The 25745-nt window shown below is 46.7% G+C and overlaps 1 protein-coding gene and 1 pseudogene across 1 annotated transcript; one reads left to right on the forward strand and one right to left on the reverse strand.

Moving 5' to 3' along the window:
* The first annotated feature begins 1090 nt into the window (after positions 1-1090).
* On the forward strand, positions 1091-8206 carry LOC134434655 (cell division cycle protein 20 homolog; annotated as a pseudogene).
* An 11630-nt stretch (positions 8207-19836) lies between these two features.
* On the reverse strand, positions 19837-20784 carry LOC134434670 (olfactory receptor 14C36-like). The gene has a single exon (XM_063183308.1). The coding sequence runs from the start codon at positions 20767-20769 to the stop codon at positions 19837-19839; it is 933 nt and encodes a 310-aa protein (XP_063039378.1). The 5' UTR covers positions 20770-20784.
* Between the last annotated feature and the right edge of the window lie 4961 nt (positions 20785-25745).

Raw genomic sequence — 25745 nt, forward strand, 5'->3', positions numbered from 1 at the left:
CCAGATATTTCCTGGGATTTTTGACAAGCTCCCGTCTTAGTCTTCTCAGACAAACTTTGAGCACAGAGGGAATCTGTTCAAGTTACCATCTTTGTTTGCTTCTGGTGGAACTCCCTCAGTTCTAGAGCAGGGCCTTCTCTCAGCTTCCTGCTGGCCCCAGGCTCTCCTCCCGGCCTGCTGGGCTTTGTTGGGTGGCACAGCCTGTGCCAAGGGGCGCAAGGTGCCTGCAGGCCCCAGCTCTGGGAGAAACGGAGAACGTCCTGCCTGTATACACCGTGCTGCCAGCTCAGCAGTGCAGCACAGCACGGGCTGACGCTCCCCATTGCTCCCACAGGTGCAGCTGGAACCACAGCACATGTTCCTGATGCCCAGAAGGGCCTTGGAAGGGGTTTCTATCAGGGAACAGGCTGCTGGCTGGGGTTCCCAGCAGGCCTGCTTGTTTTGGAGCTGATCTTCATCTTAGGCTCTGTCCGAACTTGGACATACTTGAAGACAGTGAGTGTTTTGTTCACCTTTCCCTCAAACAGCTTCTTTTGAAAGTCTACTCTACATAGGAAACATTCCCAGTGAGGTTGCAGTGCAGGTGTGGCCAGTTCATGATTGTCCAAAGAACTCTGCTGAGGGTTCTGCTGCTGCCCAGAGCTTTCATTGGCCTCCTAATTGTTGGGCCTTGTCCTGGGGGGCCCGCTGGGGCTGCAGCCAATGCTGGCTCCCACTGAGGCTGCCTGGCCAAGAGCAGCCCCTGGGGCACAGGGCAGAGGCAAAGCATAGTGGGGAGGAGAAAGAGCAGGGACGAGATTGCCCTTAAAAGGCAGGGGAAGGGAGAATGTCGCTTATCGGAGGAAGCCCCAAAGAGCGGCTGGAAGAGGTGCTGGCTGATCCAGGACTGCCGAGGAGCGGAGGGAGGGCGTATTGGCTGACGGAGTGTCCCGAGGAGTGGCTGGGGAGAGTGGGGGTGTGCGTTGGCGGGGAGGAGCGGCCGGAGCGCTTGCACGGTCCGGTGGTGGGGAGGCCGGCAGGGCTGTAGGAGTAGGCTCAGCCCGGGCGGTGGGCACAGCTAACCCCGCCCGCCCGCAGGACCACGGCGGAGTTCCTGTTGGAGGCGGACCTGCACGGGCTGCTGAAGCTGGACACGCTGATCCCGAATGTGCTGCCTGCGCGATGGCAGCACAAGGCCAAGGAGAGCGGCCCCGGGCCCAGCCCCAATCGGCGTGTCGCCCATGAAGCCGGCCAATCGCTCCCACAGCTCCAGCAAGACGCCGTCCAAGATACCCGGTGAGCGCCGGCCACCAGCGGCAGAGGTTGAGTGCGGGAGCCTCGCCCAGGCTGCCTGTCCGTAGCCATGGGGCTCTGGGCTCCCTGCCACGCTGCCCTACCGGCTGTTGCTCAGGCAGGAGGAGGTGGGCTGTGCTCCTGACAGCCACCCACCTCCTTGCCGGCATGAGGGGCAGAGCTCTGAGCACTGGGGCTGGCGAGCTGCTGTTCGCCCAGCTGAGCCTTGCTGGCACAGCTGTATGCTAGGATGAGTGTGGGCAGGACTGTCAGCTGACAGCTTTACATCCTGTGAGCGTTTCTGTATCTTCCCCTTATCTCTGGACTCTGGAATTGTTGCACTAGACCCAAGTGCACACAGTCCCTAACCAACTTGGTGGCAGGGAGGAAAATATAAGTTAGTTGGGACTGGGTGGCATGAAACCTCAGAGTCCTACTTGTCTGGTGGGTGTGATGTGGAAGAGTGTTGGGTTTGCTCCCATGAAAGCTCTAATACAGACTGTTAAATAGCTGTAAGACAATATTTTCATATGTGAATGCAGGTAAATCTGGATCCAAAATTCAAAGCACCCCCACAAAGGCTGGGGGGGACCGCTAGATTCCCAACCGCAGCACTCTGCAGATGGAGATGGCAAATTTCCTCCTAACTAAAGAGAATGACCCTGCTGAGGATTCCCCTACCAAGAAGGTGAGCATGTTGCTAAGTTACAATTACTACTTGGGACCGCTAGATTCCCAACCGCTACTCCTTCCTGCCCCTTTACAGAGCAGTGAACAATAGGTTCTATCAAGTGGGCACACGGGACTGACAAGTCCCAACCATCACTACTTGCAGCTCTGGGCTTCAGGAGCCTAGGATGAGACTGAAGCTGTAGAGACTGCCATGCACTCTAAGCCTATGCTGCTTCTGGAAGCAAAATTTAGCTTTTGACTAATGAGGCTTTAAAATGTAGCAGGCAACACAAACACAAAGCTGTGACCTATACAAAGTGAAACTGCTGGTGGTAGCTATTCTAGGACAATGTCTCCACAGGGAACACTTCTGGAATGTTTTACACTGTGCTCTGAAATCTGTTTGTGAAGCATCTGGTCGCTTTGTGGCTGTGGCTTTTCCCACTGGCAATGACACTGAATTTGCCATTGTGTGAAAATGTGAGCAGGACGATGTATGAAAGTGTGAGGAAAAACTGCTTTGACCTGCCTCTGTGTGACTGACCCTTGCAGCACAGGCAAACATCTTCAGATTCTGAGAGAAGGAGGCTTAGGTGTCTGTTTAAATTGCAGTGTGGGAATTGTTTTCAATGCATTGTACTGAGGGTGATTTGTCTCTGTAGGAGCAACAGAAAGCCTGGGCAGTGAATCTGAATGGTTTTGATGCAGAAGAGGCAAAAATCCTCCACCTCAGAGGAAAACCCCAGAATGCTCCAGAAGGTATGATACAGGCTCTGTGTGAGCTGAATCAGCAGCAGAGATCAGGTCAGGAGAACAGCAACACAGAGGCTCTGTGTGTGGTCACAGGAGAAATCAACTGGTTTCTGAGAGCTGTACAGGCTGGAGTCTCCTTTCTTAAGGTTCCTGAGGTCGAGGGAGGGCAAAACAGTTACAGTGAATTTATTTAGGAGAGGTGCTATGACTGCCAGCTGGTCACCTGTTACAGGGCTTGCAAGGGTCTTCAGGGTGAAGAGAGAGATGAGAATCTTGACCTCATGTTCAGAAGGCTTGATTTATTATTTTATGATATATATTACATTATTACTATACTAAAAGAAATAGAAGGAAAGTTCTCAGAAGCTAGCTAAGCTAAGAATAGAAAAAGAATGAATAAACAAAGGGCTGTGTCTCAGCAGAGAGCGAGACCTAGCTCTGCCTTGAGTGGTCAGTAAATCCAAACATTCACCCGAGACCAATCACACATCCACCTGTTGCATTCCACAGCAGCAGATAACCATTGTTTACATTTTGTTGCTGAGGCCACAGCTTCTCAGAAGGGGGGAAAATCCTAAAGAAAGGATTTTTATGAAAAGATGTCGGTGACATTTCACCTGTACTGCAGGTTCCAAACCTTCATGAAGTCTGTAAGAGCATCAAACCCTCTGCTGTGCACTTTCTAGCTTAAACTGCAACTAAATATAATGGGATTCAAAAACCCAAGTGTTTGTCAAATTTGTTTCCATGAATGACGAAATTGTAGCTCACCCCTGTTCAGCAGTTCGTACTGGCAGTGATTTTAGTGCACTGCAGGCTTGTGAGTGTTTCTCTTACGACTTCATTTTCACTCCAAGGGATTCCTAGTTGGGTGAGCAGCACTCAGCTGGGAGGAAACTAACTCAGGTTAACAAACCTGTTCCCCTGCACACAGGCTGTCAGAATAACCTGAAAGTGCTCTACAGTCAGAAAATGGCACCTGGATCCAGCAGGAAGAATAGCAGAAATATTCCCTCAAAGCCAGAACGGGTCTTGGATGCACCAGAGATGTTCAACGACTACTGTAAGTAGGCTACAGGGTTGAGTGCTGGGCATCCAGAACATTTTGCACTGGATTGCTGTTCCTAGGACAGTGTAACTGGGCTGTCTGTATTATTTTGTGTAGCCAGGCTAGCACAGACCCCTTCTGGAGTGTCCCTGTGTGGCCTTAGCGGGACAGTGGTCTAGGGCACAGTGTAGATGCCTTGGAGCAGGGTACCTGGCCCCAGCAGCTGGGCACAGTGACACTCAGAAGGCTGCCCCTCACCTGCACGTGTGTGTGTGCACATGTGCACCCGCACCTGCTGCATCAGCACGGGTGAAGGGCAGGGCTCTCTAGCCAAGCATGGTGTGACCTGCATTGCTCTTTCAAATTGTAGAACTGAATCTCATAGACTGGAGCTCTCAGAACTTCCTGGCAGTGGCTCTGGACAATGCTGTTTATCTGTGGAATCACGCTACTAGGGAGATTATCCCCCTGCTGCAGACGGAGCATCCAGATGTTTACATTTCCTCTGTGTCATGGATTAAAGAAGGAGACTACCTTGCTGTTGGCACAAGTAGTGCTGAGGTTCAGGTGAATGCAGGAGTAAAACTAGAGACATTTTCAAGGGATTGACAGAACTGTGGGGCCTGGGGACAAAACCTTGGTTGGCAGAGGAAGGATGCCATGCACCTGACTTGTCTTCCCTGGTGTGGGGTGGAACTGCCCAGTGTGCAAGGCAGGGTTTGGTTTGGGGGTTTTCTGATAAGCAGCGTTACCTTCTGTGCTATAGTCATGAGATACACATTTTCTCTGTTCCCTTACTGAGAAAGCTGAATGCCAGAGCCTGTGCAGTGAGGTTCCTAGGGCATAGAAACAGGATTGGGTTTCTTCTGAAGAACTTTTTGCTTTGCCTTTCCAGCTATTGTTGTATTTATATTGTTGTATATCATATTTCTAGGGTCTCATACCTTCTGGGTGGTTTTCTCACAGCAGCTCTTCACAGCACTGTTGTTGTTGCTTCTCAGTCAGGGCTCCTCTCCAGCTCTCCCTGAATGCCTCACCCCCTTTTATCCCAGCTACCTCCACAGGCTACAGCTGCTGCCCAATCAAGGACATTGCAGCTGCAGCCCATTTACAATAACTAGAATCAGGGCAGGATCACTTATACAATACAGAGATCTTTTACTGCAATACATATATTTACTCAGGCCCCTATAAACTATGGGACATTGAGCAGCAGAAACGTCTCCGAACCATGACCAGCCATTGTGGCCGTGTAGGAACCCTCAGCTGGAACAGCTGCCTCTTCTCCAGGTAAAGCAGTGGGTCAAGGGCAGTTTCCAGTTGTTGCAAACTCCTATCCATCAATCTATGTGTGGCATGGGTTACGGATGGCAGAGAGAAGTTTGTCCTGGCTTGGGATTCTTACTCAGCCTTATCTGTTGGGGCTGTGAGGAGAAGGCCTCTTTCCTGTATTGCAATTTGTGCTGAAGTTGTAAAGAGCTTGTGTGGGTGTTTCACTCATACCAACAGACCTGTGTTGCTGGTAACACTGGTTGAAACCCAGTGGCAGGTATAGCAGTCTTGCAACAACAAAAATGGATTTGGGTGAAAATGTGCAGCCTGACCCTGCAAGCCTTCTCTTCTCTCTGCAGTGGTGCACGGACTGGGCACATCCATCACCACGATGTCCGAGTGGCTGAGCATCACGTGGCCGCCCTTGCTGGCCACACACACGAGGTATGCGGACTCAGATGGTCTCTGGATGGCTGCTACCTGGCCAGTGGTGGCAATGACAGTCTGGCGAATGTCTGGCCATGCACCCAAGGTGGGGGTGGCGACTTTGCTCCTGTACAGACCTTCACTCAGCACCAGGGTGCTGTCAAGGTGAGCACAGAGCTGCCACGGGCGGATATGTGTGTGCAAGGCAGGCAGGCAGCACTGGCTGGGTGCAGGTTGTCTCTTCTATGTTTTAAAATGAGCTCTCCTCTCTCAGGCTGTGGCGTGGTGCCCATGGCAGATGAATGTTCTATCCACTGGAGGTGGCACTAGTGACGCACATATCCACATCTGGAACGTGTGTTCTGGTGCCCGCCTCAGTGCTGTTGATACCCGTTCCCAGGTGAGAGATGAACATCAGCTTGGAGACAAACACCTTCTGGCAGCACACCTCCACAGAGCTGCTGGCTCCTCAGGCCCAGAGGCATGGGGAAGGAGGGGGACCATGCTCGCCTTCGAGTGGTGAGCATCAGCACATGCACCTCGCCTCACCTGTGTTACTGCCTCTTTGCAGGTGACTTCTATCCTATGGTCCACAAACTATAAGCAGCTCATTTCAGCCCATGGCTTTGCACAGAATAAGCTGGTTTTATGGAAGTATCCAATAATGACCAAGGTTGCAGAGCTGCAAGGTAGGTGGATGTTGTTATCTTGTTGTTGCATTTCTAAAGTCCCATACTGTCGCAATCATATTTCTAAAGTCTCGTACCTTCTCGGTGATACTTCTTGGGGGCAGTTCTTCACAGCTCTGACTTCTTCTCCTGCTTGTTGCTCCTTCTTCGTCAGGGCTCCTTGTCAGCTCAGCTTGACTGGCCAAGCCCAGCCCCTTTTATCCCAGTTATCTTCACAAGCTACAGATGCAGCCCAATTAAGGATATTGTAGCTGCAGCCCATCAAAAACAACCAGGGCTTATCAGGGCAAGGCCTATATACAGATATTCAATGTACAATACAGATATTTTACTAAGACTCCTACTATATTTCCCCCTTTTCATTTACTTACAGATACTAAGACTCCTACTATAGGTGGACAGGGCCTGGGTGGGGGGGCTGTTAGAGGTTGAAGACAGCTGCACTCCTTGGTTGGAGCCTGCAGCATCACTGATACAGGACAGTATCCGGGGCCATGATGCTAGGAGTGAAGCATGCCCACGGGGCTGTGGAAGAGATACCATTGATCCAAGTGTGTGCTTGGGGTCTGAAATCATGCTGCCACAGCCAGTGGGGAGACAGCTATGCAAGCTGGCAGGGCTCATGGGAGCATACAGGAGTAAATGTGCATGTGCTGATCAGCTCAGCCCTGATTGCACATTCTTTCTCCTCCTCAGGTCATACTGATAGAATCTTGACCCTGACCATGAGCCCTGATGGTACAACAGTGGCCTCAGCAGCTGCTGATGAAACACTGCGGCTCTGGCGCTGTTTTGAGATGGACCCCTCAAAGAAGAAGAAGGAAAAAGAGAAGGCAAACAGTACCAAAAGCACACCCACAAAAGCACCCCCCCACACACAAACACATAAAGCTGATATGGGGGGCGCAGTCTCAAAAAACAGCCACTGAGCCAGCACCTTCCCAGCAGTGCTGCTGGTGCATCCCCATTTGGCCACTTGGGAAAGATCAGGAGGTCCAAGGATGGAGCTCTCCCTCAGACACAAATCCTCTGGCCACAGCTGTCTCCAAAGGGGAAGCAGGCAGGAACCCAGATGCAAGGCTGGGCTCTTCCACAGAGCTGTGCTGTTGTTGTAGGAGCCCTGCCCCACAGCCCTGCACTTGGTGCTGGGAGTTAGCACAGACTTGCCCTGTGGGGCCACAGCTGATTAGGCCTTCCGTGGTCCCTGACGTGGAAGGAAAGCTTTATATGCCAAAAAGTTCCTGTCATTTTTTCAGTCCCATGTAAGAGAAGCTCAGCTTTCTCACAGACTCTTTCTTTCTCCTTAGCACATGCCCCACACCCAGATGCTGTGCACTACATAGCCCTTAGAGGACCTCTGAGCATTACCAGAGGGTAATGATACTGCAGGGTCTTTGACCCCATGCTGGTCTCTCACAGTCCTGGAGCGAGGAGGAGCAGAGGAAGGAAGTGGGCACTGATCCAGCAGGCCCAGTAAACACAGCCCTGTAAGGTGTGAATTCAGTTCACAGCATGACAGCATATTAATTACCAAGTGCCATGGCCAGCCCATATAAGAGCCCAGCAAACAGTGTTATGAATAAGAAGCTTGACTAGGCCAATATTCAAGCAGCAATCAATTTATTATTTAATATGGTAAAGTATGAGCAATACAGCGCTGGGTACAGTGGGGGAAGTTTTCCCTCAAACTGCACACCAATAATTGATGGTTACAGGTATTTATAGGGGTACTCATCAGGTTTTTTTCAGCAGTTTCTATTTCCAATCTTTTACTCATCAGCAATTTTTATTCCAAATTATTGCATCACAATTCTATACACTATTGTGATTTTAATTTCTCAGGATGTATCTCAAAGGAGTATCCCCAGATGGTGATGGTCCAGTTTCCGAAAGAAGAAAGACTAATCCCATCTGGTGGGGTCCACTCCCCAGATGTGTGTCCACCTTTTAATTGCAGAGACTCTAAATCTCATAACAGTGATATCTAGCTTCCCTTTGGTCGAAACCATAAACCCATGAGGTGATGTTCATCTTCCTTTCTCAAGCTGTTTTTGTCTGCTTCAACAAGGCATGAGATAAACATATATCCTTTATATATATTCCAAAGCTACAGTTTCAAGGATACAAGTAATATTCTAAAATTATACTTCAGAAGGTTATTATTGCAGAGCTTTTTATGGATTAAATGCAAGCAAAAATCAACATCTTTAACACTTTAATTCCAATACTCCTAAATCAACTAGGGCTAATTTGCAAACAAAAGATAGGTTCAAAGGCCTTTTTCCATGCTTTATTCTCCTCAGTTATTATTAGAATTCACAGCTCTCCCATTGTCGGGGTCCACACATTTTGCATTCACAAATACACACGTCGCCTGTTTGTACCTGACATGAAACACAGCTTTGTATCTCACAAACAAGAAAATGCACTCCTTGCTCTTCTGACACAGCTCTCTCTGTTCATGATGTGGGAAAGCAAGTGCTGATGATGTGCAGGAGCTGATGCAAGGGACAGGGACAAGGATGCAGCAGGCACAGTGCCAAGCTGAGAGAGGGATGATCTCTGGCAGTGGCACTGAAGGAGAAGAGTTTGTAGGCAGGACAGACTCTTTGTTTCACCTCTTCTTTCAGTGCTGCTAAGAATGTAGCCTGGAGCAAGCTGGGAACACCAGAGCCTGGAGCCCTTTCCAGGCAGGGCTGCATCAGACACAAACCAGCCGGGGACTGAGGAGCCCCTGGGGTGGCAGTGAGAAACCTGGGGCTCTGCTCACTGCTGCTGGCCTTTTCTATTGAACCATCTCCAAGGACTTCTGTTGTGCTCTGTATTTCTAAGGGTTTTCCCCCTTGTTTTTTTTTTTGGTTGTCTCCTGCACCTTTTATTCTCCATATTTTCCTACCCTGTCAGCAGCACCCCCTGTCCAGAACTGGCTCTTAAAATATCAGCAAAGTAGCTAGGAACAATGGGTGGAATCCTGTGGCTCAGGAATTCGTATGCCAGAGCCCTGCCTGTGCCTTAGGCTTTGTCAGGACCTCCTTTTCTGTGCATAAACTAGGGATTAGTGGAGTTTTTTTTGCCACAGAGCTCCTGAGAAGCAAATGTTGTGCTAGGTTTCTCAGGAGTGTTTCCGTTAAGTTCATTGCTGACAAAGAGAAAGTAATGCCAGGATAGCAGAGCAGCTGGGAGCTGGTCACTCCCTGCAAAGGGCTGGTGCATGATGTGAGAACACCACGTTCCAGGAGGGGCGAGCAGGATCAATGTGCTCAAGGTGCTGCAAATGAGGTTTGGGTCACTTAGAGAGTAGTCAGGAGTGGTGAGCACTGGAAGATCCAGCTGCAGTCCCCATCCATGTCCCTGGCTTTAGGGTGTCTGCAGCCTGAATCCAGAGCGCCCTGGGGGCTCCTGAGGCTGCCTTTGCACCCAGGGTGAGGATGCCCAGGAGCCCCTGAGGCCGGCAGTGGGGACCCGGGCTGGGGCTTGTGGCCTGGCAGGTGTGGCTCTGGGGGCTGTGACATGCCAGGGCATGGGTCACTGTCACTGCCCTCCACAGCCCTGGCTAGCTCTGTGATGCTCCAGGGACAATGGCAAGAGTGGGGAACTGGCTAGGTTGGGGTTTTGCCTGAGCCTGAACCTCTAAGCCAAATGCCTAGCTGTAGAGACCCCTGGAGGACCGAGTGAAGGAAGCAGAGGAGGCTCTTCCGCGGTGTAAAGTGCAGCAAATTCATCAGGAGATACGAGGAGAAGGTTCTGCAGGTGAGAATTCCCAAAGGGAACAGTTGTTGAAAGAATCCCCAGCACCCCTGTGCACAGATTTTTAAATCTTTCAAAACAGAGGGTGGACACCATATAGTAACCAATAAGTGACGCTTGGGGTGCGGTTTTGAGGGCTACAACAAATCAGAACAAGGGGAAGAAAGAGCTTTGGGATAGGGATTGGCTCTTAGGGTGAGGGACAGGGAACTTTCTGGAACAAAGGGTAGGATTTGGGCTGATGGATGTGGCAAAGGGGCCAGGTTGTCTTGACAGACAGGGAAAAATCTGGTGAGGAGGGAGGGGATTCCTTGAGGGACACTTGGGTAGGAGGGCATAACATAGGGGAGAAATTAACTGTAATAACTCGGGGAACATTTGAACATACCACTATATAACAGAACATTTGACTCAATTAACTAACACACTGCAACACAGAAATTCAGGCTTTCATCAGCTGAGAGGTGGCACTATTAGATCCCGCAGCAGCTGGTGAAAGCCATCTCTGTCCTTCAGGTTCTTGCTGTGTGGGAAGGTGCTGCGAGTTGTGGTGGCTGCACTCCCCCTTTGCTGGGAGGATGATCTGTACCAGGGCAGAGCAGAAAGCTGCCGTGGTGAGCAGAACATGCTCAGAGCATTACCGTTCAGAGAATGGCACTGCCCCTGAAGGGCAAAGAGCTTGAAAGCATAGAATTCTGTGCAGAACCATTGCACAGATTTTCTCTTCTAAAACATGCCCATTTTTGTATACTGTAGATGCATACTCTGGGTTTTATAGAATACATGGGTTTTTTTCTTAAGGTTTTTGGAGAACTCTCAAGTTTATTTCTGTTTGTATTTTACATCCAGCATGCAGACGGATTTTTATTTTATTATTATTATTTTTCTTTAGTAAATACTTAGGGAACAAATACCTAAGTATTTTTTAATCCTTTGGGATATTGTGACTAATATTCTTAGAAAGAAAACCTTGTTGAACAAGTGTGAAAACATGGAGAGAGGGAAAACAGTATAAAAGTCTCTTAGAACAGGGCGTGTAATAAAGACTGCAGAACTGAGTCATTCCTCCAAGGGCAGAATAAGCAAGATATATCACCAAGAGTAACTGCCAAGATACTTCCTTAAATCAAGGTGTGATAAATAGGTATGATTCGTGTTGATAAAAATGGAAACAGTAATCAATATTGATACAGTAATTAATATTTGAGAATAATAAAATAGTTAATAGTTAAAAGTTGTAATGCCAAAGAAGAGAGGGAAAGGAAGGGCTCCACCCACCCCCCCCTTCCCAGCAGATGTTTTCAAGGACCACAGGAAAGAAGCTGAAGATACAGTTGCTAAAAATGAGCAAGAACCTGGTTCGGTCCCAACAAATGCTAATTATAAGGGATTTATTGCCTTGATATGTAGATGCAGTGATATGTTAGTCTTGGCTTACATTGTACGGGCTTGGTTGTTGCCTTCTGATACAAGGCGAGGCGACCTGGTTCTGAGGAAACGGCACAGCGACCCAAACTCTCCAGGGTCACTTGGGCCAATAACACACACAGACACCAGTATGGTGGACGGTTCAAGACCTTTATTGTCCCGTCTCGTCGGGTTTTATACTGGGAAAGTTTTTTCTCTACGTCAGGGGGTCTTACCTTACTGTAATTGGTTAGTAAGGAGTCGAAAGTTACTAATGTTAGGGGGGACTACATTTTTGGGTGATCCTTTATCACTAGGCGTTAGGGGGAGAGGAATCCTGCTGCTTTCCATGACATCGCGAGATTTTCCGAGCGCCTAACCCTTTCTACTACACTTGGTGCGCATGTGTAACCCAAAGGTGAATTAAAGGACAAGGAAGAAGACTACAGGGCCTTCATGAGTGATGACCCCCAAAGACTTGTGCGACCACCAAACCGAGTGGTGGCGCATGCGTGGTAAAGGTGGAAATGAAGGCGGAGACAGAAAAGTAACGAACCGAAAATAGGAGGAGATGGTATTGACACATGGCATATAAGGGGTGACTTTTACTTGGCAAGTTTGTACGTGAAGTGGCAAGGGTCATTGAACTCTGCCCCCCGTACCCCGCAGTATCTTTTGCTTATGCGCTATTATTTGAACCAAATTATCCCTTATTTATATATTTTCTAAACTATTCAATTAAAATTGTCGCTACCTTAAATATTATTTGGGTTTTTTTTGATGGGATAATTGGGCAAACATAACAATTTTGGTGCCGATACCCGGGAACTCTTTTAACTCCAGGAAGGTGGATAGCTTCTGGGATGGAGCTCCCCACCATACTTTTAAGTGGTCCCAAGGCTAGACCACTCTCCTTTGGGAAAAGAGAGTTCTTTTTACTATAACGCATAAGCAAATTAGTTATTGGAAGCTCGCAGGAGAGGCTCCCATCAGAGTGCCGGCTTATAGGAGAGAGAGTACCCATAGAAAACTGCTTTGTGCACAAAGACCCTCGTGAGAAAAGGAGGCTGTGAGTATCACGGAGTTTTGGTTCGGGGGGTGGCTGTATGTGTGTGTGAGTGTGTGTGGAGTGTCTGAGATGGGGGCTGGGCAGTCCCGGACCCCCGAAGCAAGTGGGACTTCCCAGTACCGCGTTTTCGCATTCTCCGCGAGGAGACCAGCCAGAAAAGGAGGAAAGTGAAAGAAAAGTTAATGAGTGGGGACCCCGGGAGGGTTTGACCCAGGGGGAAGGAGGGGATCCCTGGTCCAGGCACCTGTGGGAAGGTCCTTGGGCAGGAGGGATTGACTCAGTAGGGAGACTGAGAAAGAGAGTGAATGAATAGGTTCAATTTCCTTGGAAGGGTTGGTAGCAGGCAATTTAGTATGTGATTAGATGGTGAGAGGACGGGGCTAATAGATTGAGAAAGAGGGAGAGAGAGGAGTGGAACAAGTAGATTACAGAGGGAGAGATAGGAGTAAAACAGGTAGATGGAAAAGGCAGTGTGACAGAGTAGTAAGTGAGGAAGTTGAGCCACGAGGTGAGTGTGGGAAGCTAAGACTCTCCTGGTACCAGAGATTTCTTAGTTTGTTGCCACCAGAAATGGATCAGGGAAAGAGTAAGTTCCTTGACCCAGGGGCTGCGGATTGTGTGAAAAATTCGCAGTGGTTTGAGGTATCTGGGAACTGTGAAGGGGGTTCTCAGGGGGGAGCATTCCTCAGGACAGCCCACTGGGGATGATAATACGGTTTTGGGATGAATGGTAATCCCTAAGGAAAGAAAATCAAAAAATTCAGAGGGCAGTGTCTAAAGGATATAATATAGGAAAAGTTTTGAGTGAGCATCAGAAAAAATATGAGTCGCCGGCAGAATGGTTAAAAAGATTAAAAAGAGACTTGCAATTCTATTCAGGTATAGATACTGATACTGCAGTAGGGCAGGTTCTGTTAAAAATTCAGTTTGTGACCGGATCTTGCTGTGACATCAGAAAAAAGCTGGAAAAATTAGAAGATTGGCAGGACAGGGGACTTCAAGAGTTACTGAGAGAAGCACAAAGGGTGTTTGTAAAGAGAAATAAGAAAACAGAAAGCAGATGCCAGAATTTTGGTGGCAGCAGTTCAAGAAATGCAGGCAGCTTTGAATACAGAAAAATCTGCATGGAAAAACAAGCAGTGGATGTCACGATCTATTTTTAGGAACACAGGACCTGTGCATTTTTCCCACCACAAGAAAAGGCGCTTAAAAAATTCTTGCCCCACTTTGAAGGGTGCGGGACCCACCTGTTTTTATTGTCATAAAAAGGGGCACCTGCAAAAAAATTGCAGAAAGAAACAGCAAGATGAGAAAACTTCTCAGGAGAATCAGAGAGGGCAAGAGTTTTGTTTAACGAAGAGAACCGAATTACACCCAGAAGAGGCCTTGATAATAAAGCTAAGAGTAGGTCCTCAGAGTGAAGAAGTCGTATTTTTAGTAAATACAGGAGTTTCTCGGTCGACAGTGACAAAATTACCCCAGGGATGTGAGATAAATTGTGAGCGAGTTTCAGTAATCGGAATTACAGGAGAGGCTTTCCCTGTTCCTGTAATAAAAGGAGTGCAAATTGAAACAGATGACAAATTTGGAGTAAATGATTTATTGTTGATACCAGAGGCCGAGAATAATTTGTTAGGCAGACATCTAATAATAGCCTTAAATTAAAGATAAAACCCTGTGAAGGAAAATTTAAAATTTATTCTTTAACTGAAGAAGATAATCTAGAAATTAATGACACGGGTTGGCATTCAGGTGAAGTGGGAAAAAGTTTAGGATAAAGGAGTCTGGTCCCCTCCGTCCCTCCTGGTCAGCACAAGCCTGTGAATTTTATGCATTATTCCGTACATTATTAATACTAAAAAGGCAAGAAGGGACTATTTATACAGACTCCAAATATGCTTTTAGTGTAGTACATACTTTGAGAAAAATTTGGAAGGAAAGGGGACTTATAAACACTGAAAGGAAAGGGTTAATACATGGGGAATTGATAATTCAGATACTTGAAGCATTAAAAGGCTCAAAGAAAATAGCAGTAGTTCATGTAAAGGAACACCAGAGAGGGAGGGATATTAGAGTCAGAGAAATAATTTGGCTGATGAAGAAGCAAAAAGAGCGACCTTAAGAAAGGGAGATACTGAAATCATGACCTTACAAAAAAAATAGAAATTCAGCAGGAGACACTTTCCCTTCCCCTAGCAAAACTGGCAGCTATAAGGAAATTAGGAGTAACATTTAAGGAGGGAAAGAGAGTTTTTCCTGATGGCAGGATTAGGATGCCAAAACCAGTGGCACATTAAATCTTAGATAACTTGTATAGATGGACACACTGGGGAACAAGAGCCTTTTGTGATTACTTTTTAAAATTTTATGGGTGTATAAGGATATTTGAAATTGGAAAACAAATTATCCAGGGGTGTCTTACCTGTCAAAAGGTAAATAAGAAAGTGTTAAAGAGCCCTCTCTCTGGAGGATGCAAAACAGCCTACACGCTATTTCAAAAGATCAAGGTTGATTTTGTAGACTTGCTTAAAGTGGGTTGGTGGAAATATTTGTTAGTTATAATGGATCAATTAACTCAGTGGGTTAAAGCATTTCCAGCAGCTTGGACTACAGTTCAAAGAGTAGCTAAAATATTGGTGAAACATGAAATTCCAAGAATGCGATAATATGGTGGGATTTAAGTTGATTTATATTAACCCTGATTTATTAAGAAGGAACTAAGCATCGTGGAGTGGCTGCGGACCGCAATTCACTTGAGTTCAAAGGCAGAAGAACGCCGGTGGAAAAAGAATAAAAAGAATTTCTGAATCAGTGGGAATAGCCTAAAAAGATCGAAGATCTCCTCCAGGATCACCTACCAGCAACATTATTAGAATTGATTACAGAACTGCAATTTTAGAAACTGAGATTAATAACACCTATTGTTAAAAGAGCTCAGAGACAAGTAAAATGTTGGGAGTGCGGTAAACATGGTTTAGGGTGTCATCCACGGATATGTATTGTTTGCACACTTTGTTTTAACTCATGGTGGAGAGTAAAAGAGAAGAGAAGGAGAGACAATTGATTTGCTTGCTTTGCTATGGTTATGTATTTAGCCAGCTAATTATAGAATGCATTGCTAGTGATTTTTTTTTTTTTGATACCTTTGAGATTGGGAGATGGGACCCTTCTAGCATCAATGGGATTAATAGGGAACTTAGATCAGTTGGTTCTTGCTATATTGGCTATAGCACAAATAAGAGAAGGAGCAACTCATAATATTATAGACCAGTGTCTCAAAATTGATAGTTGTTGTGGAAAAGAAATTTATATGCCACATAATAGGCACATTGCAGGGGCATATTGGTGCTGCGAGTTTACGTATTGGAGGCGGCGACTTAATGAACTCCCCGCCCTTGAAACAGAAAATAATTAGAAAAATCTTATTATGGTTGGCACATCCCTGAAATTTTGGAAAATACAGGTTTATGGTATTCCGGCCTAACCTTTTCCCTGTTCTTTTCATTTAAATTATTTTTCATTTTAATTATTGCTTTTTAACCAGCTAGAACTGGGAAATGGCATTTAAAAGGAGACAAGCAAACTCTGTGGGGCTATGGGTACCGAGGAAACTAAAAGCACCGGTGACTAGATCCCAGGATATTACCTTTGCTACTGAGAAGACTGGTATCTCGGCCCTTGGTTGCAACCCAAGGGGCCTTGAGAAAGGTAGAAAGGTAGATTTCCTGAGGATTATTTTCACTGTGATCATTCTGGTACCCTGGGCAGTTGGCCAAAGCCAGAGAGCCACACTGGACGGAGTTTCGGCAATGAAAAAGCAAACAAGGCAAAAACCAAGTCCCAGCAATTTCAACATTTGCAACTATTGCAATCACTCTGTGTGGATTAAGGACAAGATGGAATCTGTGTTTGTAACACACCCATATGTTAGTTCTGCCTGCTACAATCGCAGCAATGTTATAGATGTTTGTATTAAGGAAGGAAAGATGTATTGGGTAGAGAAAATTTTGGGATATAATGGACGAGCTCCTTATCCCCATGGTGATGAAATCTGCCCTCAATATGAAAGATTCGTTTGTTTTGAAAGAAATTATAATGGAGATGATCCAAGTATAGGCATGTAAAATTGGGCACTAAGAAAAAAATGGAAAGAGAAAATAAAAGAAGAAAAAGAATCAAAGGGGAATAGAGGAAAGAACAGGAGAAAAGAGTCAACAGCATTGGCTGAATTGTATAAACAGCTAAAACAGTACTACAAAGATTGGGATTTGCCAGCCTCGAATAAGAATCTGTTTGTGGGATTGATGCAAGAGATTGCTACGGAATTGGAATTATGCAAATGTTGGATTTGTGGAGGTCTAAAAATGGCTAAAAGATGGCTATGGAAAGGTGAGACCTTAGCTCCAGAGCAATTTTTAAAGTGGAACCACACCCAAATTTCTGGAACATTGAAGTGACCTGAAGGATGGATTTTAAGCAATCAGGTAATTGGAATCATTTGTATAACTCGAGAAGGAAGGAAATTTAATAAAGTAGTAGGGCATGCTCCTTGTAAATCCACATTGGTGGTTAATATGGATAATCGTTCAAAAATTTGGCGACCTGAAAATCCCGTTAGATATCGGGAACCAATAAAAGAGATAAATTGTGAATGGGATGAACAGATTAATTTATGCTGGTACAAAAGTCCTGGAGCTAACCCCTACCAATCCATCGACAGCCTGAGGTCCTATTGGGAACAACTGGAGAAAACTGATCAGAAATGGAAAGCCTCAGATGGGATGTATTGGATTTGTGGGCAACGAGCATACAGAGAGTTACCTCAAAAATGGGGAGGAACCTGTACTTTGGGAGTAATACAACCCTCCTTCTTTGTTTTACTGAGGTCTAGAAGCAATGTGCTAGGAACTCCACTGTATGAAACCCTGCAGTGGAAAAAAGGAGATTTGAATTTAAATTTTCCAACAGCAGGAGGGAATCAAAACTGGGGGGAGGATGAATGGCCTGCAGAACAAATTATAACATATTATGACCCAGCAACATGGGCTCAGGATGGGTCATGGGGATATAGGACCCCAATTTACCTGTTGAATAGATTATTAAAGCTCCAAGCAGTAGTGGAGGTGGTGTCAAATCACACCTCCGATGCTTTAAAAATGTTGGCCAGGCAATATACACAAATGTGGGCATTTGTGTACCAAAACAGGATCACCCTAGACTATCTGTTAGCAGAAGAAGGAGTTTGTGGAAGACTTAATGAATTTGAATGCTGTGTAGAAATTGATGATTATGGGGAAGCTATCACAGAACTTGCACAGGAAATTAAAAGGGTGGCTCATGTGCCAGTACAGAAGTGGAATTCAATCTTGAAAGCAGATTGGTAGAGTAACCTCTTTGGAAATGTTTGGTGGAAAAAGTTAGAGTTCATGTTGTTATGCTCAATTCTGAGACTTCTGTTTCTGCCGTGTATGTTTTTGTGTTTTATTAGGCTAATTCACTCAGTGATTCAAAAGATGCAGATTACAACGTCTCTAAATTCAGAATCAGCAGAAAAAGAAAAACCAAGATCTAAAATGGTATTAAAAGCTAAATTGATGCCTGTTAAAGAACAAGGACCTAAAAAGATTGAAATAGACCAGGAAATGCTAACTAAACTTGAAAGAGAGTGTGAAAGACTAGAAACAGTAATAGAAATGCTGGAAAAGTTTGAAGCTGAAAAGAGACAATGAGAAAACCAAAATTCTGAAAAATATAAATAATATCAGGGTACAGCTTTTTAAATACAGCACGAATCATAATGACCAAAAAGAGAAATGGAGGAATTGTAATAAAGAGGTATAATTTGTGCTGATAAAAATTGAAACATTAATCAATATTGATACAGTAATTAATATTTGAGAATAATAAAATAGTTAATAGATAAAAGTTGTAATGCCAAAGAAGAGAATGAAAGGAGGGGCTCCACCCCCCCCCCTCACCTTCTCAGCATATGTTTTCAAGGACCACAGGAAAGAAGCTGAAGATACAGTTGCTAAAAATGAGCAACAACCCAGTTGGGTCCCAAGAAAATGCTAATTATAAGGGATTTATTGCCTTGATATGTAGATGCAGTGATATGTTAGTCTTGGCTTACATTGTACTGGCTTGGTGCGCATGTGTAACCCAAAGGTGAATTAAAGGACAAGGAAGAAGGCTACAGGGCCTTCATCAGTGACAACCCTCAAAGACTTGTGTGACCACCAAACTGAGTGGTGGCACATGCGTGGTAAAGGTGGAAATGAAGGTGGAGACACGAAAGTGACAAATTGAAAATAGGAGGAGATGGTATTGACACATGGCATATAAGGGGTGACTTTTACTTGGCAAGTTTGTACGTGAAGTGGCAAGGGTCATTGAACCCTGCCCTCCGTACCCAGCAGTTGTTTTTACTTATGCGCTATTATTTGAACAAAATTATCCCTTATTTATATATTTTCTAAACTATTCAATTAAAATTGTTGCTACCTTAAATATTGTTTGGTTTTTTTTGATGGGATAATTGGGCAAACATAACAATGTCCCCACAGCAACAGCATGGGGGTGCTCCCCCTGTTCTGTGCAATGCAAAGAGGGGCTGCTGAGCCAGTGCTGCCGTGTCTGTGCCTGCAAGGATGGGGCATCTGTGTGAGCAGGGGGAGAGGCCAGGGCTGCAGAGGGGGGTGTTGTTGGCAGCTCCATCAGGACACTCTGGGATGCTGCCCTTGGCTGTGCAGCGAACTGGGGATGGATCAGCCCCTGCTCTGCTGCTCCTTCCCATCTGCCCCAGGGCCCTTGCAGAGCCCCAGCCATGCTGTTTTCCCCCAACCTGCCCATAGCCAGCCTGGGGCTGCTCACGGCAGTTTCTGTGCTGAGCATTGGCCTGGGTGTGTTCTTGAGAGAGTCTGGGCAAGGAGCCTGGAGCCCCCAGGCCCTGGCCTGACGTTTCACTGCTGCCCCAGCAGTGCCCATGGCCTGTCCCTGCTGCAGCCCCGGCACTGCCACCCCCAGGGCTGTGCCAGGCCCCGAGAGCACTCAGGCCCTACAGCAACACCAGGGCCACCAGGGCAGCGGGGCAGGGTCACGGCAGCAGCACTGGCAACACCAAGTGCTGCTGCTGCTGCTGGGCACAGCTGCTGGGCCAGCATTGATCTGCCCCCGGCTCTGCACACAGACATTGATGCTGCAGCTCCAGAGAAGGCAACAAAAGGGCATCTCTGCAGAAAACTTTGCTGGGAGATACTTTAGTTCCTTTAAAGCCACTAAGAGTGCAGCCCCTCATTGACACAGTCTTGGGCCACAGGGAAGATGGAGAGAAACTAAATGAGAAATTGCACAGACAATGACAGTTCTTTGTAGACAATAATAAAAAGCAAAACAAAGAAAAAAGACCTCCAAAATGAAACCAAGCAGAAGTATCAAAGATGACTTTTATTACATGTGATTTGCAAAATTTGACCAGCAGTTTAATGTTCCTGAAAGCATCCAGTCATCAGTCTCCACACTTCAGCCTTGAGCTCCTGGTTTCTCAGGCTGTAGATGAGGGGGTTCAGGACTGGAGGCACCACTGAGTACAGAACTGACACTGTTAGATCCAGGGATGGGGAGGACATGGAGGGGGGCTTCAGGTAGGCAAACATGGCAGTGCTGAGGAAGAGGGAAACCACAGCCAGGTGAGGGAGGCATGTGGAAAAGGCTTTGTGCCGTCCCTGTTTAGAGGGGATCCTCAGCACAGCCCTGAAAATCTGCACATAGGAGAAAACCATGAATACAAAACATCCAAATCCTAAACACACACTAGCTGTGATGAGCAGCAGTTCCCTGATATAGGGTTTGGAGCAGGAAATCTTGAGGATCTGGGGAATTTCACAGAAGAACTGGCCCAGGGCATTGCCATGGCACAGGGGCAGAGAAAATGTACTGGCCGTGTGCAACAGTGAATAGAGAAAGACACTGGCCCAGGCAGCTGCTGCCATGTGGGCACAAGCTCTGCTGCCCAGGAGGGTCCCATAGTGCAGGGGTTTGCAGATGGACACGTAGCGGTCGTAGCTCATGACGGTCAGCAGATAAAATTCTGCTGTGATGAAAAACATAAAGAAAAACACCTGTGCAGCACATCCTGAGTAGGAGATGTTCCTGGTGTCCCAGAGGGAATTGTGCATAGCTTTGGGGACAGTGGTGCAGATGGAGCCCAGATCAGCGAGGGCCAGGTTGAGCAGGAAGAAGAACATGGGTGTGTGCAGGTGGTGGCCGCAGACTATGGCACTGATGATGAGGCTGTTGCCTAGGAGAGCAGCCAGGGAGATGCCCAGCAAGAGGCAGAAGTGCAGGAGCTGCAGCTGCCGCGTGTCTGCCAATGCCAGCAGGAAGAAGTGCCTGATGGAGCTGCTGTTGGACATTTGCAATGCCTTGGCATGGGGATCTGTAAAAAAAGTAATCATGGAATAGTTGGGTTTGGAGAGGACAAGTAATCATTGAATAGTTGGGAAGAAAGAGGACACTTTCCCCCACTGCCTGCCCAGGGCTCTGCTGCCTCGAGCTGTCCCTGCCAGCAGCTGCTTCCCTGTGCCCAGGGCTGGGCCCTGCCAGTGCTGCCAGAGCCTAGCCCAGACCTGGGGGCTCAGCTCTGCCCTGCAGACCCATCCCAGCTCAGGCAGTGCCCAGGGGCAGCTCTGGCTATGCAGGCTCTGATGGTAACATCAGAGCAACCCTGAGGAGGCTGGGAAAGCAATACTGATGCTGCCTGTGAGGGGCCCTGTGCTGATTTCTCTCACTGCCTCTTGTATTCAATCTGTGATTTTTTTTTTTTTAATTCTCAACCTGAACTGGGAGATCAATATCTATGTGGAATTTGCCATCCAGGCAACCCAGAGCAGTTAAGTAAAAAAGAAAGATTTGCCCTTTTATGCAGCCCCTGCCTTGCTGTGCTCCCTGTCTAATCTACTTGGAAATGTTCTGCAGTTAAATGCCGTGCTGGGAGCAGTCCTGAACAATGCAACATCCTCACCACAAAAGAAGAACTCTTCCAAGTCTTACCAGCTGTCCCTCCCACCAAGATCTTGTCCCCCAGTGCTGGGAACAAGATCAGCTGCCAGGGCTGGTTGAGAGCTGTCCCTGGCAGGCAGCAGGGTCCCTGCCCCAGCACAGCGCCCTGGGCTTCAGGACCCTGCTCTGCAGGACAGCCCTGGGCACCCCTGGCTGCTCTGTTCAAGAGATAATCAGAGAATGTACTCACAGGGTCTGTAGGCATTGGGATGTTCCAGCTTTAGGAGATGGCTCGAGGAGCTGCAGCTGCATTGTCCTGCAGCCAGAGGTTCCTGTGCCAAGGGCTGGCAGTGATTCTGCCCCAGGCACTTCTCAGCACCTTCTCAGCCCTGACTGATTGAAGCTCTCTGTGCCTCTCTGCTGTGCCTGGGGTGTCTGCAGGCAGTGCCCCAGCGCTGCTGGGCTGGGAGAAGATCTGCTCATCAAGACAAATGTGCTTTTGAAGCTCTTCTTGGTTACCACGAGCTGCCTATGTGCCAGGAGCCCAGCCCAGCTCCGCAGCACAGACACAGCACAAGGACTTTAATGAGCCTCTGGGGCTTTGTGCTGAGGCCCTGAACATCAGTCCCTGAGAGGGAGCTGAAGAAACCTCTCCAGAACTCCAAGCCAGAATCCAACTCCAAAGTTTCTTGGACTTTTAATGGGTCCCACTGAGGGACGCGAAAGAGAAAGTGTCCCTGGCCCCAGGCAGAGCAGAGAACTGCAGGCAGTGATGACAGGTGGGGACAAAGAGAAGCCAAGTCTTGGTGCCCTGGGTCACAACAGGGTCTGTGCCACCAAGGGCTGGGAGGAGACACCTTGTCCTGAGGCCCTGGGGCCTCCTGGCACAGCCCCAGCCAGACTGGGCACTGTCAACCCCTTGTCCTGCCCTCAGCATTCCCCCCTAGCTCACATCCCAGTGGCCTCAAGGATCTGCTGGAAGGAGTCCCTGGGGAGCCTTGGTCGGGAATGGCCCTGGGGGCTCCTGAATGCTCCCTGCAGAGACTACAGGTTTTTCAAAGGACTTTGGGCTGTGCTTTTTCCTTGGAGTCTCTGAGAGGTTTCTGCAATCATGGCCTACAATTATCTGCTGTAATTAGTCCCTGGAGAGGCTTTGTCAGTAGCAACATTTAGTGGGCTCATTAATGCTTCAAGCTACTTCAGTAATTTTAAGGTATTTGGTGTTTCCCTTTTGATATAGACTCTGTGAGAGGTTTGTGCAATCATGGCCCCAATTATCCGCTTTAATGAGTCCCTTAAGAGCTTTGTACTGACACTCAGTGGGGCTCATTAATACTTTGAGATACTCTAGTTTTTTAAGGTACTTTGGATTTTTCTTTCCACACTGAGCATTTTTTGCCAACCTGGTCTCAAATTCTCTCCTCCAAGTAGCCCATGATAAGCCTGTGTTTGGGATGGACCTCAGTGGGACCTATTCATGCCTTGAGACACGTTGCGGCTTTTCTTCTGACTTTGACTCCTGGAAAGGTTTGTGCCATCTCCTCTCAGGCCCTGAGGTTCCAGGGCTCTGCTCCAAATGCACAGTGAGGCTAATTAGGATCAGGCAACTCCTGATAAACCATGGCTCTACCTTTATTTCCCTCTGCTCTACTGCTCTTCTCTAGGAAGCTTTCCATTTACAGTTGTGGAGAAATCTTTCAATGAGCATCGAAGAAATAAGTAATCCCGTTTTAAAGAGTGCTTTTTATTACTGTTCTCTTTGGGGAAGAGGTGATTGCAGCATTCTGTGATTGATATTGATGTTGTACCACTCCCAAGGAAGTCTGGCCAGGTCAGAGAAGTTTCACCTTGAGACCTGACCCAGTGTGGACAACCTTGCCCCACATTCCCCAAGCTAATGTGAGAAACAATTTTCTCTTTCAAATATTTAAATGCATTTTAAGATCTTATCATAATACAACAGAAGACTGAATAAAGAAAAGGATACAGTACCGGGAGCAATGGATTCTGTCACTGCGTGCTCATCTACAAAATGGATGTTCTGTCTTTTATACCTCTAGCCCCTCCCAAAGTCTTGTCAATCGACTCCTTCTTCACTGTCCAGTGGTGGAGATCACTGTCTTACAGCTTGATTGGAGGTCAGGTGCTGCCAGAGTAACAAGCCAAGCTCCCCATAGTCCCCGACTACTGAGGCCATCCTGCGATAACAATGCAAGGGAGAGGGGAAGGAGAACTACACATCCACAAATCTTCTCAACATATATTTAATATTCACACCTTAATTGAGATAGTCAGCCATAAGACTACTCATCTATAATAAGCCCCCTTTTTCTTTTTCTATAAGTCTTTTTTCTCAATTAAGTAAAAAATTTTCTCTCACTCTTGAATGAGTCATACCAGCATCTGTTGATGTGGGTAAGGACAGTGGGAACAGAACAAAATAATCTGAGTTTTTCATTAGACACACTAATTTTGAATGCACGAAAGGGCATCGGAAAGGTCCAGTATGGCTTTGACTCCCATCTACCATGCCTATGTAGTTGCTACCCATAGTCAGTGTATCTTAGGAGTGAGTACAGAAGCCAACTCCTTCCTGCCCTCCCGTCCCTGTTTAATTAAAAGACAACTGAGGAATGATAGAGGTCTGGTATGGCCTTTTGTCCCTACCTTACCATGCCTATGGGGTTTCTACCCGCAGCAGCGCTATGGAGCCTTCTTGGTAGCAAACAAAGGGGCCAACCTGGTCTTGCCCTCCTCCTTGGTCTTATTTTCTTAAAGAAGCTGTCCCATTACCTTTTTCATTTCCTTGTGTACTTCTCCTCAACAGATGCTGGTAATTCTCACCCATTAAAACAGGAAGACAGTTCTCGAGCTGGATGGTGGAAGCTTGACTCTACTTTTTGAGTGTGTTGGTGCTTTTCTGGTTGTCTTTCAGTCTCTGCTTGAGAGTCAGTCTTGTTTCACCTGGCCTGGATATTATAGTCCGCTCTTTGGGTTCTTCTACTGGGCCTTTGACTCTGTTGGCATGTGTCCATCCCCGCTCTGCAATTCGCACAGCCGATTCGGTAGTGAGCAGTACCTGAAAGGGACCTTCCCACTGAGGAGTTAGAGGCTGATCTCTCCATGACTTAATCATCACCCAATTCTTGGGAATAATATTATGGATTCTGAAATCCAGGGTGGTAGTTTGAGGAATTGTCCCTTTATGTCTTAGCCCTACTAAAATTTCTGCTATAAATATAACTTATTTCTTGGCATTGATTTCCCCTTCCTCATAGGTGGCAACCTTCTGGGGTGAGGTCAGGAAGGGAAACCCAAACATCATTTCACAGGGTGACACCCCCAGATCTGACTGGGGTTGGGTTTAATTCTTAATAAGGCCAAAGGGACACATTTTATCCATGACATTTGGGTTTCAGTCATTAGCTTAACTAGAGCTGTTTTAAGAGTTTAATTCATTCTCTCAACCTGACTGGAACTCTGTGGATGCCATGGAGTGTGTAATTCCCATTTCACTCCCAGGGCCTGAACAACTTTCTGCAATATCTTTGATGTGAAATGAGTTCCCCAGTCTGAATCAATCCTGTTTGCCATCCCATATCAGGGAATGATTGATTTTAGAAGTGTTTTACTCACAACATTGGCATTTTACAGTGGGCACCACCTCTATCCAATGAATCATGTGATCTACTATCACTGGCAAAAACTTCCACCATTGTACCTGGGGAAGCTCAGTAAAGCCTACTTGGATGTTTTGGAAGGGCCCTAATGCTAGTTGCCACCCTCCTCTGGGTGTTTTCCTCATGATTTTCTTATTCACTTGTTAACTTATCACACACTGTTCAGATATTTGCTTAGCTATTCTGAAAATTCCTATGCAACCCCAATCCCTCAGAAGTTGATCACTTAGCACTTGTGTACACCAATGTGTTGTTCCATGTATGCCTTCCAGCATTTTCTTGGCAAGGGGCTTGCCTCAACATTTGCCTCCCATCTGCTAGTATCCATTTCCCTTTGTTGTCTTTCTTGGCTTCTATTTTAAGGAGTTCTTCCTCTTCTGTCCCACTGAACATGGGGACTTTTTGCATTTTGCTCATAGGTGTTAATACCATCATTAGTTTTCTGTCTCTGATTCAGTTGCATTTTTAGCTTCTAAATTGCTAAATTGTTCCCTTGCACCTCCTGAGTTGCCCCTTTTTGATGTCCTTTAAAATACACCACTGCTTCTTACTCTGGTAATTGTAAGGTTTCTAGCTCTTCTAAGACAATTTTTTTGTGAATCAGTCCCTTTCCCTTTGAATTTAATAGCACCCTCTCTTCCCTAATTTTTCCAAAGGTATGCACTATTCCAAAAGCGTATTTTGAGTCCTGTATATATTGTTCCCCTTTT

The sequence above is a fragment of the Melospiza melodia genome, unplaced genomic scaffold (genome assembly GCF_035770615.1).
Source record: "Melospiza melodia melodia isolate bMelMel2 unplaced genomic scaffold, bMelMel2.pri scaffold_45, whole genome shotgun sequence".
In the NCBI taxonomy this organism is placed as follows: Eukaryota; Metazoa; Chordata; class Aves; order Passeriformes; family Passerellidae; genus Melospiza; species Melospiza melodia.